At 41.4% G+C, this 19,227-nt stretch overlaps 1 protein-coding gene across 1 annotated transcript in view; it reads left to right on the forward strand.

Annotated features, from left to right (window-relative positions):
• Nucleotides 1-19,227, forward strand: part of LOC135524456 (cadherin-13-like) — a 579,537-nt gene that overhangs the window by 511,340 nt on the left and 48,970 nt on the right. Inside the window, exon 12 of the mRNA XM_064952007.1 lies at nucleotides 468-610. Coding sequence (XP_064808079.1) covers nucleotides 468-610 — 143 coding nt within the window. The remainder of the gene's footprint in view (nucleotides 1-467; nucleotides 611-19,227) is intronic.

The raw sequence follows: 19,227 nt of genomic DNA on the forward strand, positions 1-19,227 counted from the left end.
CACAACGCATCGGATGGACACTTCACACATATAGTGGGTATACTTCCCAAGTTACAGTATTTCCTTTATAACATTTTTAATGACATCACAAAATAACAAGCAAACCGACATCAGTGTTTCTTTAGGTTGCCTCTGACCATTCCCCACATTCTATGTATGTTAGATATATTGTTCCAGTATTCACTTTATAACATGTTAGTGTTTTGGCGGGAGGTCTGTGTAGAGTCACATTCCTATGGAGAATATTGGAGAGGGAGATGCTGAAAGTTCTGTCCTAGATTTACAACAGGGGTGAGGTGTCAACACCCACCAGTTCCCTTCTCCCCCCTCTGTGTGTGAGAGGGGGTATGGTTTAAGTTTTTTATTGCCATGCTGATCTGACCTATTTTGATCCTCACAGGACAGTCATGACACCATGGCATTGCCCTGACTATTTTCTGATCAGCTGTCATCTGTTCCCTTTTCAGGTTTGCAGTTCTGAGAGACCCTGCTAACTGGCTTAGTGTGAACCCGGTTAGAGGTACGGTCAACACCTCTGCCAATCTGGACAGAGAATCACCTTACGTTCAAGACAACAAATACACTGCCATCTTCATGGCCACAGACAACGGTAAGTCAGAGATGCAGTAAATCTCTTTTAATAGTGATGTGGAGTCCTCAAAAAATGGTGTGATGATAATCTATTCTGCATCTGGAGAGAATATGGTATGAGGAATATTTAATCAAATGTCATGTCTAATCCTCAAATAATACCCTTACAAGTCACAGATTTGAATTAGTACATCAACACAGAAAAACTTGTATGGTGTGATGACATGTAAAGTTGTAGATAGTTCCTCTCCTATTTCCTCAAAGTGATGTATAACCATGGGTTTACATAGGCCTTGGAGTTTTGACATCCAGGTAGACCCTTATAAAAAGGTTTTTTTAGCTGTCCCCCATAGGATAACCGTTTTTGGTTCCAGGTTTTTAAAAAATGTTGCGGTTCCAGGAAGTACCATTTTGGGTTCCATGTAGACCCCTCTATGGAAAGGGTTCTACATGGAAACCAAAATGGTACTACTTGGTACCAAAAGTGTTCTACCTGGAACTCTGTCACTGACTGTGGCTTTGAGAGGCACACTCAGACCCACATCACTTGAGCCTTGAGGGAGAGAGAGGACAGTAGGAGGGGCTCCTCTCTACTAGGAGGACCTCAGGGAACTACTGACAGATCCATTAACAGACGTGTGACATTATATTAGCGAGGCTTTCTTTTTTTCACATTTATTTAACCAGGTAGGCCAGTTGAGAACAAGTTCTCATATACAACTGCAACCTGGCAAAGATTAGTCAAATCAGTGCAACACAAACAACAACATAGCGTTATACATGGAATAAACAAACATATAGTCAATAGAAAAAGTGTATATACAGTAGAGGTCGACCGATTAATCGGAATGGCCGATTAATTGGGGCCGATTTCAATTTTTCACAGCAATCGGTTATCGGCATTTTTAGAAGCCGATTATGGCTGATTTTAATAGCACTCTATGAGGAGACTGCGTGGCAGGCTGACTACCTGTTATGCGAGTGCAGCAAGGAGCCAAGGTAAAGTGCTAGCTAGCATTAAACTTATCTTATAAAAAACAATCAATCTTCACATAATCACTAGTTAACAACACATGGTTGATGATATTACAAGTTTATCTAGCTTGTCCTGCGTTGCATATAATAGATGCGGTGCCTGTTAATTTATCATTCAAACACAGCCTACTTCGCCAAATGTGTGATTTAACAAGTGCATTTGCGAAAAAAGCACTGTCGTTGCACCAATGTGTACCTAACCATAAACATCAATGCCTTTCTTAAAATCAATACACCAGTGTATATTTTAAACCTACATAGTTAGTTAATATCACCTGCTAACATGAATTTCTTTTAACTAGGGAAATTGTGTCACTTCACTTGCATTCAGTGCAAGCAGAGTCAGGGTATATGCAGCAGTTTGGGCCCCCTGGCTCGTTGTGAAGTGTGTGAAGACCATTTCTTCCTAACAAAGACCGTAATTAATTTTTCCAGAATTGTACATAATTATGACATAACATTGAATGTTGTGCAATGTAACACCAATATTTAGACTTATGGATGCCACCTGTTAGATAAAATATGGAACGGTTCCATATTTCACTGAAAGAATAAACATTTATTTTCGAAATGATCGTTTCCGGATTTTACCATATCAATGACCTAAGGCTCGTATTTCTGTGTGTTATTATATTATAATTAAGTCTATGATTTGATAGAGCAGTCTGAATGAGTGGTGGTAAGCATCAGCAGGCTCGTAAGCATTCATTCAAACAGCACTTTCCTGCATATGCCAGCAGCTCTTCGCTGTGCTTCAAGCATTGCACTGTTTATTTCTTCAAGCCTATCAACTCCCGAAATTAGGCTGGCAATACTATAGTACCTATTAGAACATCCAATAGTCAAAGGAATACGAAATACAAATGGTATAGAGAGAAATAGTCCAATAATAACTACAACCTAAAGCTTCTTACCTGGAAATATTGAAGACTCATGTTAAAAGGAATTACCAGCTTTCAAATGTATTGCCTTACCTCACTTATCCTACATCATTTGCACACACTGTATATTAGAGGTCGATTGAATATGATTTTTCAATGCCGATACCGATACCGATTATTGGAGGATGAAAAAAAGCTGATACTGATTAATCGTCTGATTTCTTTCTTTTTTTATATATATGTATTTGCTCAGAGCAAGGAACTTAAGCGTTAGCTTTTTTACAAGGCACATATTGCACTTTTACTTTCTTCTCCAACACTATATTTTTGCTTTATTTAACCCAAATTGAACATGTTTCATTATTTATTTGAGACTAAATAGATTTTTTTGATGTATTATATTAAGTTAAAATAAGTGTTCATTCAGTATTGTTGTAAATGTCATTATTACAAATATATATTTTTAAAATTATAATAATTGGCTGAGTAATCGGTTTCAGCTTGCATCGGCATTGAAAAATCATAATTGATCTACCTCTAATATACAGTGTGTGCAAATGAGGTAGGATAAGGGAGGTAAGGAAATAAATAGGCCATAGGGGTGAAATAATTACAATATAGCAATTAAATACTGGAGTGATAGATGTGCAGAAGATGAATGTGCCAGTAGAGATACTGTGGTGCAAAGGAGCAAAATAAAGAAATAACAGTATGGGGATGAGGTAGTTTGATGGGCTATTTACAGATAGGCTATGTACAGGTGCAGTGATCTGTGAGCTGCTCTGACAGCTGGTGCATAAAGTTATTGATGGAGATATGAGTCTCCAGCTTCAGTGATTTTTGCAGTTCGTTCCAGACATTGGCAGCAGAGAACTGGAAGGAAAGGTGGCCAAATTCGGAATTGGCTTTGGGAGTTACCAGTGAAATATACCTGCTGGAGCGTGTGCTGCTAGATGACCTGGAGCCAGTGGGTTTGGCGACAAATATGAAGTGAGAGACAGCCAACGAGAGCATACAGGTCGCAGTGGTGGGTAGTATATGGGGCTTTGGTGACAAAACGGATGGCACCGTGATAGACTGCATCCAATTTGATAAGTAGAGTGTTGGAGGTAACTTTGTAAATGACATCGCCAAGGTCGGGGATTGGTAGGATAGTCAGTTTTACGAGGGTATCTTTGGCAGCATGAGTGAAGGATGCTTTGTTGCGAAATAGCAAGACGGTTCTAGATTTAATTTTAGATTGGAGATGCTTAATGTGAGTCTGGAAGGGGAGTTTAAAGTCTAACCAGACACCTAGGTATTTGTATTTGTCCACATTTTCTAAGTCAGAACTGTCCAGAGTAGTGATGCTGGACGGGCGGGCAGGTGCGGGCAGCGATCGGTTGAAGAGCATGCATTTAGTTTTACTTGCATTTAAGAGCAGTTGGAGGCCATGGAAGGAGAGTTGTATGGCATTGAAACTCGTCTGGAGGTTAGTTAACACAGTGTCCAAAGAAGTGTCAGAAGTATACAGAATGGTGTCGTCTGCGTGAAGGTGGATCAGATAATCACCATCAGCAAGAGAGACATCATTGATGTATACAGAGAAGATAGTCGGCCCGTGATTGTACCCTGTGGCACCCCCATAGAGACTGCCAGAGGTCCAGACAACAGCCCTCCGATTTGACACACTGAACTCTGTCTGAGAAGTAGTTGGTGAACCAGGCTTGGCAGTGATTTGAGAAACCAAGGCTGTTGAGTCTGCCGATAAGAATGTGGTGATTGACAGTGTCATGACGTTGACCTGGGGGTAGGTTTATGACAGTCATAAATACCTCTTCCCCCCTTTTTCCTCTCTCTACCCTACTGATGTGACATTTGAAAACCCTGTGGTTAACATAGAGATTCTGGGAACATCAGAAGGTGGGGGGAAATGAACTATATTCTGGTAACCCGACCAATTGAACATATGTGGTGGTACTTAATGAATATGATGTCAGTTCGGTTGTCATCTGAGACATTCTCATCGATGATAGGATGACATAAACTCTACAGTGGAAAGTCTACACATCAGAGGTATCGGATTCACATGGAATTGTTGTTCAATTTAAATGTTTGAATATAAAATTATTGGTGAAGAGATTAAATGTAATTTTAGCTTCCAAAAAGTTTAGCTTCCAAAAGAGATTTGGGTTTTCATAAGGTTAGGTCTTTGCTCAATCAGTGGCCCGCCCCTGTGAAGGGACATGGGTTATAAAACTTTTCAAACACGCCCTCCTCTCCCTTCCTATATAAAGCCTTGACGACAATATAACCTCCTGTTCCAAGTACGTGAGGTCTGCAGACTCTGTGTTAAAAGGACTAACATGTCAACTACAGAACTAAGCCAAACTCAGCGTGAGATTTGGTTGCGAATGGTATGAACTTTGAACTCTTATTCACTACAGAAGTGATAACTCCTAGCTGTTGAGTTAGCAACAGCAGCTGCAAACGCGGGCTAGGAAAGATCAGACAGAGTATCCCGTCTACCACACAACGACGTTACTACCACGTATCTAATTGACCACCAGAGACATTCTTCAAAGGACAAAGGACTCGGTTTGGCAACACGGCCTTCCATCTACCACCAACCTTACGAAGCACAGCTCAGAGTAAATATTTATGGTATTTTCCTTTTCCAAATGGGTGGTAATTTAGAATGCATAAGATACTATATTTACGATAGCACAGCTTCTCCCTTTGTCCCTCAGTCTTCCCGCTCTTTCACTCAAACCCAGCCTCTTTTCTTTTGTGTAACAAGCTGTCATATCTGTTCCTTCCACCAGGGAAGTTTTCCTTTATGTTGTCATTTGTAATCAAGGTATAATTCATTCTGTATATGTAATTCTGTGTGATTAGTTAGGTATTTAGTAAATACAAATACATTGTATTGCTGATTCAACTTGTTAGCCAGGGTTTGTGAAGATAACCAAGAATTTACAACTTTCAGATGAAACTGAATTAAGGTGACGATTAATATTGACTGTTATTGATGTAAAGTATTACTAGGTCTTCTTGAGTTTATTCGGAATATAAAAGCTCTATAAATATTATGTTGTGGTGTCCTGACTCTCTAGTTAACCTGTTGAAACTCCCCATCCCGGATCCGGGATCGTGACTAAAGCCTCAGGCTCATTAGCATAACGCAACGTTAACGATTTCTGAAAATCGCAAATAAAATGAAAATAATGCGTCTGCTCTCAAGCTTAGCCTTTTCTTAACAACACTGTCATCTCAGATTTTCAAAATATGCTTTTGAACCATAGAAATTGACTAATTTGTGTAAGAGTATGCAAAGCTAGCATAGCATTTTGAGTAGCATTTAGCACGCAACATTTTCACAAAAACCAGATAACCAAATAAATAAAATCATTTACCTTTGAAGAGCTTCGGATGTTTTCAATGAGGAGACTCTCAGTTACATACCAAATGCGCAGTTTTTTCTGAAAGCGTCTGTGTGTAGGAGAAATCGTTCCGTTTTCTACATCGCATCGCTACCGAAACGAACCGAAAATTCAGTCACCTACAACGTAAAACTTTTTCCGAATTAACTACATAATATCGACCGAAACATGGCAAACGTTGTTTGGAATCAATCCTCAAGGTGTTTTTTCACATATCTCTTCATTGATATATCGTTCGTGGAAGCTTGCTTTCCTCTCTGAATCCCATGGAAAAATACTGGCAGCTGACTTTTGCGCACCAATTTCGGCGCAGGACACCTGGCGGACACCTGGTAAATGTGGTCTCTTATGGTCAATCTTCCAATGATCTGCCTACAAATACGTCACAATGCTGCAGACACCTTGGGGAAACGACAGAAAGGGCAGACTTACTCCTCTCGCATTCACAGCCATATAAGGAGACAATGGAAAACAGAGCCTCAAAAATCCTGCTAATTTCCTGGATGCCGTCTCATCTTGGTTTTGCCTGAAGCTCACGTTCTAGGGCACGCACAGAAAATATCTTGGTAATTCTGGACACGTCAGAGTGTTTTCTTTCGAAAGCTACCAATTATATGCATAGTCGAGCATCTTTTTGTGACAAAATATCTTGTTTAAAACGGGAACGTTTTTCATCCAAAAATGAAATAGCGCCCCCAGAGCATCAAGAGGTTAATTACATTTACATGATTAGCTCAATCATGTAATATTAATTACGGAGAAAGGATTTTATAGAATAGCATGTCATATCACTTAATCCGGCATAGCCAAAGACACGACAACAGAGTCGAAAGCCTTGGCCAGGTCGATGAATACAGCTACACAGTATTGTCTCTTATTGATGGTGGTTATGATATCGTTTAGCGTGACCAGCTCGGAAGCCAGATTGCATAGCGGAGAAGTTACGGCGGGATTTGAAATGGTTGGGGATCTGTTTGTTAACTTGTCTTTCGAAGACCTTAGAAAGGCAGGGTAGGATATATATAGATCTGTAGCAGTTTGAGTCTAGAGTCATCCCCCTTTGAAGAGGGGGATGACCGCGGCAGCTTTCCAATCTTTGTGGATCTCAGACGATAAGAAAGAGAGGTTGAACAGGCTAGTAATAGGGGTTGCAACAGTTTCGGCAGATACTTTTAGAAAGAAAGGGTCCAGATTGTCTAGCCTGGCTGATTTGTAGGGGTCCAGATTTTGCAGCGCTTTCAGAACATCAGCTATCTGGATTTTGGTGAAGGGGAAATGGGGGAGGATTGGGCAAGTTGCTGTGGAGAGTGCAGGGCTGTTGACAAGGGTAGGGGCCAGCCGTAGAGATGTGCTTATTGATATTCTCAATTATCGTGGATTTATCGGTGGTGACAGTGTTTCCTAGCCTCATTTGCAGTGGGCAGCTGGGAGGAGAGCAGAGGAGCTGGAGCGATAGGAGAGGAGGAAGCCGGGGCGGGTTTCCACTCTAGTCCGATGGTGCTCTGGGACTGCAGGGCGAGTCCAGCGGCCGACCAGACTCAGATGAGATCTGGAGACAAACATATCTTTGAATGTTTCCAGCACTATAGCTGTGTCACCCTTTCAGTCCCACTCCTTCTTTCACGAGCGAGAGAAAGTTGAAGAGAAGGAGCAAGGGAGAGTGGTTTGAAGAACAAGCATGTGAAATGACAGACTGTCTTAGAGGCAGATGATGGGGATGAGACCGCAGGAAAGAAACTGATCTGGAATATGGTGTAGTGTGGTGTAGTTTGTCATTGCCAGCATGAATTTGGAGTCTACATTTTGTGCCAGCAGTATTTGATTCATTAATATGCATAATGTCAATGAAGGGGTTTAATTATCTGATTCCAGCTGTACTATCTGGACAATTGCTCTCAATAGCCTAGTTCGGACATCATGATTTGACAGTTATGATAACAATATGTCATGATTTTTTGCAGATTTTTCTGTAAAATTATTGTCTGTTATGATGTTCATGCACCGATCAGTCTAGCTGCTGCCGTAACCTGCTCGTAAATCATCAGTTTTTGATGGCCATTTGAGCCATGTGTTGTATGTCTAAGAACATGCCCTCTGGGGCTATGCTGGAGTAATGGCCCATGTCTTCACAGCTAACCGAAGTTCCGTGCACTGCATGCCATTCTGTGTGTGTGTTTTCTTGTTTGTTTACGTGTGTGTGTGTGTGTGTGTGTGTGTGTGTATGTGTGTGTGTGTGTGTGTGTGTGTGTGTGTGTGTGTGTGTGTGTGTGTGTGTGTGTGTGTGTGTGTGCGCGCGCGCGCGCGTCACCTGGCCTGAGGAAAGTGCTCTGTCATAGACAGGCTGAAGCTTGTCTGCAATGATCTTTTAGATGATTGCATGACAACATACCTACGCCAGCTACTAACAGGGTATCGATCTGACACACAACTTTATCTGGAACACTCAAAGGAATGTTCCAGGCCTCCAACTGACCAGCAGAGTGCTCTGGCTGAGAGAGAGAGGGAGAGAGAGGGAGGGAGAGGGGTTGAGGGGGATGGCCCTTGTTTCTTCCCTTCCCTTTAGAAGCAAGAGAAAGAGAGCGAGGGTAGAAAATATATACAGATAAAAATAAAGATACAGGGATTCGGTAGAGAATGGGAAGGAAAAGAGAGATAGATAAAAACAAAGTCTTACTGTATATGATTCTATGGATATAGGCTGGGGGTCCTAGTGAGAGGGGAAAGGAAGACATTGTGATGTGGTCCAGGGGCAGCGTATACTATCGTCATTGATTTCCTCGCTCTACTTCCTCCTTTATAATTCAGTAGTTCTTAACTTTTCAGCCAGCAACAAACTTTTTAACATGACAATTTTTCCACAATACTGACGACGGATCAGCTCCCAGAGATACAGTGTATTACCACCTATGGCTGGAAGTAGGCTATTGAGGCGACGTGTTATACTTAGGCAATAATAATGCACTAAGTCACAGATTGGGTAAATCAATGCACACATTATGTCACACATCATGAAACACATGCAAACATTACAGGCAGTAGCGTAGTTGCAAAATATAACTCAATTGAATAAACATGAAATTGATTTCAATACTATTGAAGCAGTCAATAATATCGACACATGGTCTAACGACTCACTTAGTGAACATTCTCTCTACGTGCTTGCTTGGGAAACACTCTTAAAATGTTGGCTTGTAAATAACAATTCCTCTGGTATGATCATCGTACACTCCTAAAAGGGCACATTGAATTTACAATACTAACCTAATTGACAGAGTGAAAAGAATGAAGCCTGTATAGAGTGCCTTGTTGATTCCTGTTTGCAACAAGGCACTAAAGTAATACTGCAAAACATGTGGCAAAGCAATGACATTTTTGTCCTGAATACAAAGGAATACAAAGTGTTATGTTTGGAGCAAATCCAATACAACACATCATTGAGTACCACTCTCCATATTTTGAAGCATAGTGGTGGCTGTGTCATAGGGCAGCGCACAATTGGCCCAGTGTCGTCCAGGCTTGGCCAGGGTAGGCCGTCATTGTAAAGAAGAGTTTGTTCTTAACTGACTTGCCTAATTAAATAAAGGTTAAATAAAACAATGTTATGGGTATGCTTTTAATCGTTGAGGACTGGGGACTTTATCAGGATAAAAAAAGAAACGGAATGGTGCTAAGCACAGGCAAACTCCTAGAGGAAAATATGTTTTAGTCTGCTTTCCATTAGACAGTGGGAGATGAATCCACCTTTCAGTAACAATAACCAAAAACACAAGGCCAAATCTATAGTGGAGTTGCTTACCAAGAAGACGTGAATTTTCCTGAGTGGCCGAGTTACAGTTTTGACATAAATCTACTTGAAAATCTATGGCAAGACTTGAAAATGGTTGTCTAGCAATGATCAACAACCAATCTGACAGAGCTTGAAGAAAATAATCTTAGGCAAATGTTGTACAATCTAGGTGTGGAAAGCTCTTGGAGACATACCCAGAAAGACTCACAGCTGTAATCGCTGCCAAAGGTGATTCTACAAAGTATTGACTCAGGGGTGTGAATACTTATGTACATTAGATATTTCTGTATATCATTTTTAATGCATTTGTAAAAATGTCTAAAAGCATGTTTTCACTTTGTCATTATGTGTAGATGGGTGAGAAAAAAAACTAATATTTAATCAATTTGGAACTCAGGCTGTAACAACAAAATCTGGATTAAGTCATGGGGTAGGATTTCTTTCTGAAGGCACTGTATTTTCATCTTTTTTACTTTCTTTTCTTTCAGGCACACAGGGAAGGGGTGGAAAGGAGGGTTATTTGGTCGCAGGGATGGAGGGTGAATTTATGTATATCTTGAATATTATTGTGTCCTGTGATTTGAACCGCTCACAGAAAAAAATTATAATAATAAAAAGTTGGTATAACAAAAAAAATAAAAAATCCTCATAGACTTGTTGGTTCTAACAGTCGGGTCAACTCACCTGGGTGTCCTCCATTTGCCCTGCAGCCAGCCAGAGAGCAGTGAGGTGAGGACTGTGCTCAGTCTGCGTGGCCGAGCCATTGTTCTACAAGAAGGAGAAATAAATGGATCCATGTTGCCCTCGTTGGTGTGTGAAGTTGCAGATTCGCCTGAATTACTATGTTCCAGATACACTGTAAAACATTTCTCTGCTTGTCAGAAAATGCTCCTTCTTTTTGGAATGATCGGGGTGAATTCCACAGAGCTTTGCCTCACTCCAACACCTGATGGCCTTGCACAGTGGAGCTATCAGAAAGATGAAGGTAAAGGAGAGATACTGTTTTTAGGAGAAGGGGTTTCCTGGGTGTTTATTTTGGACTCCCTCGTCAGTGGGATTTTCTCCTGATCTGTAATGCCCTACAGAGCACTCTTTCAGTCCCCCTTGTGGGTATTTTATATGCTTTTGGCCATTTCCTGCAGTCAAATGACCAAATTGCCCTCTAGTGGCCTCATTGATGGAATATATTTGTATTTTTCAAAATGTCATCATTAATACATTCATAAAAGTGTTTCTATGTCAAACGGTTTTGTTATATTTCAGTCTTCTGCGATGTATATAAAGTGTCATATTGGGATGCAAACTCAACATTTTATACATTTAAACTCTATATCTGACATGGTACAGGTGTCTTCTTTCTTCAAGGCCATAACCATGTGTGTGAGGTGTATACTTTTGTTTCAAAGTAGATTTAAGACGACCAAGGACCAGTCTGTGTGACCCTGATTTAGCCCACTGCATTTAGAGGTTAACGTGTTTGTGTTGAACATTTCCAAAGTTTGGGTCTGAATCCTATCTGCTTATCTAATAATGGTCTCACTCCCAAAACCCCCTACCACTATTTGAGATAGTAAAAGCTTCAAGGAAAAAGAAACATGCACATGTTTATGTGAATGCTCTAGTCAAGGTCTTAGGTGATGTTCAGTGTCAGCGTTGTGTTGTGTCCTGCATGATGTTGAATGGCTCTTTATTAACAATGTGAAACGCCCTCCTGGTGGACTGCAATTGTCAGTTAGAGTGATGAATACATTATCAAAGCCCCCTACCACCTGCCACCTTGCCTCATATCAGCAGCTCTTTGTGTATGCATGAAGGAGCTGAGCGCGGTTTGTTTACGGTGACATACTCGACCTCCTTACAGACACTATGTAGAGGGAGAGCACGCTCAGAACACCGCTGTGCTGCACTGCGCACCCACCCAGGGATATTATCCACACATTTAAGCAGGGTGATGCCTCGGTATTCATCAGAGCAAACTGGCTTCCGTTCTAGTGTAATTGAAAGCTTAGAAGGAGCAGCGAGCGAGGTGTCTGTGTGTTTTGTATCTCAGCTCTGGTGCACAGCTCCATAGAGATCTGATTCAACATGATTCAGATTCATTTGGCAGCTCATCGCCACAGGCCAGAATGTAGTCTCATAACCCTGGATGAGCTGAAGACCTGTCAATCAAACACCTGTACTGTCTGCAGTACTCTGCACTATTCAACTTAAAGAAAAACATCTCCATCCGTGCTTCACTTAGTGAGAAAACCAGTGCTCTTTCCCTCCATTAACGGTATGCCTCTCTCCTTTCAGTACCTCAGATAACTTCTGCTCTGCTTGTCCTGCATCATTGCTATGCTAAGTGCAGAGAATGAGATGTTCGTCTCCGTAATGGCCTGAGTAATTTCCAGCATTCAGAACTGTTCTGATACAATGATTTAGAGCGAAGTGTCTGTTATGTCTGCTCCACATCTCCAGTCAGACAGTGTGTTGAATCAGAGGGTAATAGAGAGAGGGGGAATTGAGATGGAGTAACGCTAACTAGCAGAGTACAGGGAGACTGTCTCCACGGGGACAGCAGTGTGACTCATGTGTCAGCCCACTGCAATACATCTGCATTCTAGATCAGTCACCACTGACTATGCCTCTAAATTCTATAGATCTGTGTCTCGCTGTGCTTTTACTGCTTAATAAGGAACTCAGTGAGGGCCGTGATTCCTATCATTGATGAATCAATACCTGGCTAATTTGAGATTTGGGACTGATTGTGATTTTAACAGATTGAAGCATTCTGAATGGACTGGATCAGCTCTGACTGGCCTGCTGGCTGGCTTGCTAGCTGCAACAATAAAGGTGTTTAAAAGACCTCTGTTTCCCCTCAACATCTAACAACAAAACAAGCTGTCTCATAGAGGTCCTTCCAGCAGCCAGGTCTGCAGATCACAGGCTCCCATACAAGAGAGAGATAGAAAGGGATGGGAGAATGAGCCAGGATACCTCACCCCTCTGAGTGGACTGAGTGCTGCTTTTCACCCTCTGTGATTTAGTCAGAGCTGACCCTTTATGAGCAGACATGTGTTTCTGCACAGCCAATCAATTATGACCCAGAGCTTTGAAGCGGGCCGTGCAGGGGAGGACGGAGTGGGTAGGGGGAGAGGAGCCAGCATCCGGTCCAATCTAATGGTGTTGTAATGGGATATGGTCGGGAAGCGGAGAAGATTACAGTCCAACGCTGCCTCGCCTTATGTTTTCTCCCCTGTCTCGTCTCTCTGTCTCATTAACCTTGCCGCTCTATATCTCTCTCTCTTTCATAATCAATTCAATTTAAATTTAATGGACTTTATTGGCATGTGAAACATATGTTTACATTGCCAAAGCAAGTGATATAAATAATAAACAAAAGTAAAATAAACAATAAAAAAGTACAGTAAACATTAAGCTCACAAAAGTTCCAAAAGAATATGTCTATATACAGTGTTGTAATGATGTGCAAGTAGCTAAAGTACAAAAGGGAAAATAAATAAACATCAATATAGGCTGTATTTACGATAGTGTTTGTTCTTCATTGGTTGCCCTTTTCTTGTGGCAACACGTCACAAATATTGCTGCTGTGATTGCACACTGTGGGTGCTGCTATGGTGACCAGTGAACTAAGATAAGGCGGGGCTTTACCTATCAAAGTCTTGTAGATGACCTGGAGCCATTGGGTTTGGCGATCTAATATGAAGCGAGGGCCAGCCAACGAGCGCATACAGGTCGCAGTGGTGGGTAGTATATGGGGCTTTGGTGACAAAACGGAGGACACTGTGATAGACTGCATCCAATTTGTTGAGTAGAGTGTTGAGGGCTATTTTGTAAATGACATCGCCGAAGTCGAGGATCGGTAGGATAGTCAGTTTTACGAGGGTATGTTTGGCAGCATGAGTAAAGGTTGCTTTGTTGCGAAATAGGAAGCCGATTCTGGATTTAATTATGGATGGGAGATGCTTAATGTGGATCTGGAAGGAGAATTTACAATCTAACCAGTTGTCCACATATTCTAGGTCTGAACCGTCCAGAGTAGTGATGCTGGACGGGTGGGCAGGTGCGGGCAGCGATCGGTTGAAGAGAATGCATTTAGTTTTACTTGCATTTAAGAGCAGTCGGAGGCCACGGAAGGAGAGTTGTATGGCATTGAAGCTCGTCTGGAGGTTAGTTAGCACAGTGTCCAAAGAAGGACCAGAAGTATACAGAATGGTGTCGTCTGCGTAGAGGTGGATCAGAGAATCACCAGCAGCAAGAGCGACAGTCATTTGAGAAAGGCTGTTGAGTCTGTCGATAAGAATGTGGTGATTGAGAGAGTCGATAGCCTTGGCCAGGTCGATGAATACAGCTGCACAGTATTGTCTCTTATCGATGGCGGTTATGAAATTGTTTAGGACCTTGAGCGTGGCTGAGGTGCATCCATGACCAGCTCGGAAGCCAGATTGTATAGCGGAGAAGGTACGGTGGGATTCGAAATGGTCAGTGATTTGTTTGTTAACTTGGCTTTCGAAGACCTTAAAAAGGCAGGGTAGGATAGATATAGGTCTGTAGCAGTTTGGGTCTAGAGTGTCTCCCCTTATGAAGAGGGGGATGACCGCGGCAGCTTTCCATTCATTGGGGATCTCAGACGATACGAAGGAGAGGTTGAAGAGGCTAGCAATAGGGGTTGCAACGATTTCGGCAAATAACTTTAGAACGAGAGGGTCCAGATTGTCAATCCCGGCTGATTTATAAGGACCCAGATTTTGAATCTCTTTCAGAACATCAACTATCTGGATTTGGGTGAAGGAGAAATGGGGGAGGCTTGGGGAAGTTGCTGTGGGGGGTGCAGGGCAGTTGACCAGGGTAGGGGTAGCCAGGTGAAAAAGCATGGCCATAGAGAAATGCTTATTGAAATTCTCAATTATCGTGGATTTATCGGTGGTGGCATTATATATTTTTTGTAAGTCTTTTTGTAAATTCTTTCCAATGTATCAAGTAATTATCTTTTTGTTTTCTCATGATTTGGTTGGGTCTAATTGTGTTGCTGTCCTGGAGCTCTGTGGGGTCTGTTTGTGTTTGTGAACGGAGTTCCAGGACCAGCTGCTTAGGGGGATCTTCTCCAGGTGAATTTCTCTGTTGGTGATGGCTTTGTTATTGAGGATTTGGGAATCACTTCCTTTTAGGTGTTTGTAGAATTTAACGTCTCTTTTCTGGATTTGGATAATTAGCAAATATCGGCCTAACTCTGCTTTGCATGCATTTTTTTGGTGTTTTACATTGTACACATAGGATATTTTTGCAGAATTCTTCATGCAGAGTCTCAATTTTGTGTTTGTCCCATTATGTGAATTATTGGTTGGTAAGCGGACCACATACCTCACAACCATAAAGGGCAATGGGTTCTATAACTGATTAAAGTTTTTTTAGCCAGATCCTAATTGGTATGTTGAATTTTATGTCCCTTTTGATTGCATAGAAGGACCTTCTTGCCGTTTCTCACAGATCGTTGACAGCTTTGTGAAAGTTATCTGTGGCGCTGATGTTAGGCCAAGGTATGTATGCTCTAGGGCAACAGTGTCTAGATGGAATTTGTATTCGTGTTCCTGGCAACTGGACCTTTTTTGGAACACCATTATTTTTGTATTAATGAGATTTACTGTCAGGGCCCAGGTCTGACAGAATCTGTGCAGAAGATCTGGGTGCTGCTGTAGACCCTCCTTGGTTGGGGACAGAAGCACCAGATCATCAGCAAACAGTAGACATTTGACTTCAGTTTAAGTGCCCTCGCCAATTCGTTGATATATATGTTGAAGAGGGTGGGGCTTAAGCTGCATCCCTGTATCACCCCCCAGCCCTGTGGAAAGAAGTGTGTGTTGTTTTGCCAATATTAACCACACACTTTGTGTACATGGATTTTATATTGTCGTATGTTTTTCCCCCATCACCACTTTTCATCAATTTGTATAGCAGACCCTCATGCCAAATTGATTCGGAAGCTTTTTTGAAATCAACAAAGCATGAGAACCCTTTGCCTTTTTTTTGTCAATTTGGTTGCTGTTGACCCATATCACCGGTATTTATTGGGGTCAAATTTGTCTCTAATTTTGTGGATTGGGGTGATCAGTCCTTGGTTACAAATATTGGGGAATGTGCCAGAGCTAAGGATGATGTAAAGAGTTTAAGTATAGCCAATTGGAATTTGTGGTCTGTATATTTTATCATTTCATTTAGGATAGCATCAACCCCACATGCCTTTTTGGGTTGGAGGGTTTGTATTTTGTCCTGTAGTTCATTCAATGTAATTGAAGAATCCAGTAGGTCCTGTTAGTCTTTAATGTTGATTCTAAGATTTGTATTTGATCATTGTTATGGAGCTAAAAAGATTAGATAAGTAGTTTATCCATACATCTTCATTTTGGATAGATAACTCTTTGTGTTGTTATTTTAGAGTTTTCCAATTTTCCCAGAAGTGGTTAGATTCTATTGATTCTTCAATTACATTGAGCTGATTTCTGACGTGCTGTTCCTTATTTTTCCGTAATGTATTTCTGTATTGTTTTAGTGATTCACCATAGTGAAGGCGTAGGCTCAGGTTTTCTGGATATCTATGTTTTTGTTTGCATAGGTTTCAAAATTTCTGTCTTAGGTTTATGCATTCTTCATCAAACTATTTGTCATCGTTGTTAATTTTCTTAGGTGGTCTGCTTGAAATGTTTAGATATGATAGGGAAGCTGAGAGGTCAAATGTACTGTTTAGGTTTTCTACCTCCAAGTTTACACCTTCACTATTATATTGAAACCTTTTGTGCAGGAAATTGTCTGGAAGGGATTCGATTTGTTGTTGCCTAATAGGTTTTTGGTGGATTTCCACAATATTTTCCTTCCATCTATATCATTTCTTAATATTATTCAGTTCCATTGGCTTTGATGCCTCATGATTAAGCATAGCTCTGTTCAAATAGTGATTTCGCTGTGATCTGATATGGGGTGTCAGTGGACTGACTGTGAACGCTCTAAGAGACTCTGGGTTGAGGTCAGCGACAAAGTAGTCTACACTACTACTGCCAAGAGATGAGCTATATGTGTACCTAGCATAGGAGTCTGCTCAAAGCCTACCATTGACTATGTAAATACCCGGCATCTGACAGAGCTGCATGATTTGTGACCCTTGATTGTTGGATATGTTGTCGTAGTTGTGTCTAGGGGGGCATATAAGGGAGGAAATGCTGTTACCTCCAGGTAACAGCTCCAGGTCATGTCTAGTGTATGCGTACGAGTTTTGCTACGTTGTGTTTGGGAAAAAGTTTCTCCTCTTGAATGTGTTTGCCATTTGAGTCAATGAGGAGAACAATCTCTGGCGTTGTGTGTCCTCAGTGGATGTGGGGGGGGTTGTCAGGAGGGCTATCGGGGGAACTGACAGGGCTGTTAGGGGGGGGGGGGGTGGAGTCTGTTGGCTTGGTGGGTCCTGTGTTGTCTGTCCCATTGTGGTGTTGAGGTTGTGGTCCTGGTCTGAGGTGGGCTGTTCTGCTGTGTCTGAGGGAGAGTCCTGCTCTGTCACACCTCAGCTTTCTGACCTTGTCCTTCGGCTAAGTTGTTTACATTCCCCTCTTTGTAGCAGTCAGCAAATAGGGTCTCTGGATTGTCCTTGAGGAGCTTTTTTGTACTTATTCCTTGCAGAGTTATTCTTAATATCAATAGGGTACTGTATTGTAATGACTTCTGGACAGGGATAAGCCTTTGGAGCTTTTGCATCACACATTTGATTTCACACTTCAGTGCTAATTGAAGGTTCCGCCAGGTCTGATCTGTCACAGCATCTTGGTAGCTTAGTATGCTTATTTATTTAGCTTTATATAAGAAAATGACCTAGAGATTATTGCCTTTTACTTTTTGGCTTCAGAAGTAGCTTCAGACTGAATATTTCTCACTCGGTGTTGTGTTGGATTGTATTGACAGGTTCTGCTGTGTTTCTTCTGCATGTTTTGGTTTGTTAGAAGTTTTTTTTATAGTCCTTGGTAGTAATAGTCCATTCAGGTCATTTTGCTTTAGGTATGGAATTTTGATTTGGATTATATTAAAGTTTATCTAAATTTATACAACTTTAATTCTATCTTTTTTGCAGAATAACTCAGGAGCTCTCTCTCTCTTTCTCCCTATTCTCTCTCTCTGTCACACTCTCTCTCTCCCTCTCTTTGGCCAAACAAGTTGTTTTTATCCTCGCCAGAGAGAGAGCCCTTAGAGAAGAAAAGCAGTCGTCCTTCAGAGTTCCCATGTCTGTAATTAAAGGACACTCCTGTTAAATTGGCAAGAGAGAAAAGTTTGCCTTGTTTTTTGTTGTTACAAATCTGTCTAGTGTCCATGGTCAAATTAATTTGCCATGGTGAAGATGTATGCTATACTGTTTGTCACTGGGTGTTTCACTGAACCTTTTAACCACTTCTAATTAAAATGAAGTATAAAAAGTAATAGAAATACAAGCCCAGTGGCTTTACCAATTGTCCAGCTGTCACTTTCTGTTATAAGTCTCTGTGAGAAAAAAAGGCCTTCATCGTGTATTTTCTTCCTCTGGACTTAAGGACATTTCAGAGTCAGCACAAAGCGGTGGCATGGCTGTGGGCTTTAGTGATGAAAGCTGCCAAGGACGTTGGCAGAGTGGGTGCCTGGACTCATCCTCCTAGTTTGTCTCTCATTAGACAGACATGGGAGGCCAATCAGCTGCTTTGATCTTAGAGGGAGGTCTGGCCAGCAGGCTGGGAGGCTGCAGTTTAATGGTTTGTCTTTGACATAGCAGGTTCCAACTAGTCCCCTAGTTAGAAAGACCACTGACATTATTGACAGATCAGTTTCCTGCCATGTTTAAATCACCAGAGATACAGTGTGTTGAACATTTATATTTGGGTGTTTTTTGACATTCACATCCCCTTTCAGCTATGAGATATCCAGATGTGATTACCTTCTAATAATAATAATATACAGTATAATAATAATATATTATATTTTTAACAGACACTTTTATCCAAAGCGAGGTACAGCCATTCATGCATACATTTTCCATATGGGTGGTCCCGGGAATTGAACCCACTATCTTGACTGAGATAACAAATGAGGTACTGATTACTCAAAGTGTATTTAAAGAAGTACTGTTGATCATGCCATTCTACCATGTTGTAATAACGCCATGACGGTTAAGCTTGCTGTCACGTTGTGTAAATGATTGGAGACAGGAGCAGGAATTCGTAGTAGGGGGGTTTAATACTCCACCCAAAATATACAACATGCCATGAAAACGAAGCCCAAAACGAAGCCCAAAACGAAGCCCTATTGATTATTTCACTGTATCACAATTTCAGTGGGTCAGAAGTTTACATACATCAAGTTGACTGTGCATTTAAACAGCTTGGAAAATTCCAGAAAATGATGTCATGGCTTTAGAAGCTTCTGATGGGCTAATTGACATCATTTGGGTTAATTGTAGGTGTACCTGTGGATGTCTTTCAAGGCTTACCTTCAAACTCAGTGCCTC

The sequence above is a fragment of the Oncorhynchus masou genome, chromosome 31 (assembly GCF_036934945.1).
Source record: "Oncorhynchus masou masou isolate Uvic2021 chromosome 31, UVic_Omas_1.1, whole genome shotgun sequence".
In the NCBI taxonomy this organism is placed as follows: domain Eukaryota; kingdom Metazoa; phylum Chordata; class Actinopteri; order Salmoniformes; family Salmonidae; genus Oncorhynchus; species Oncorhynchus masou.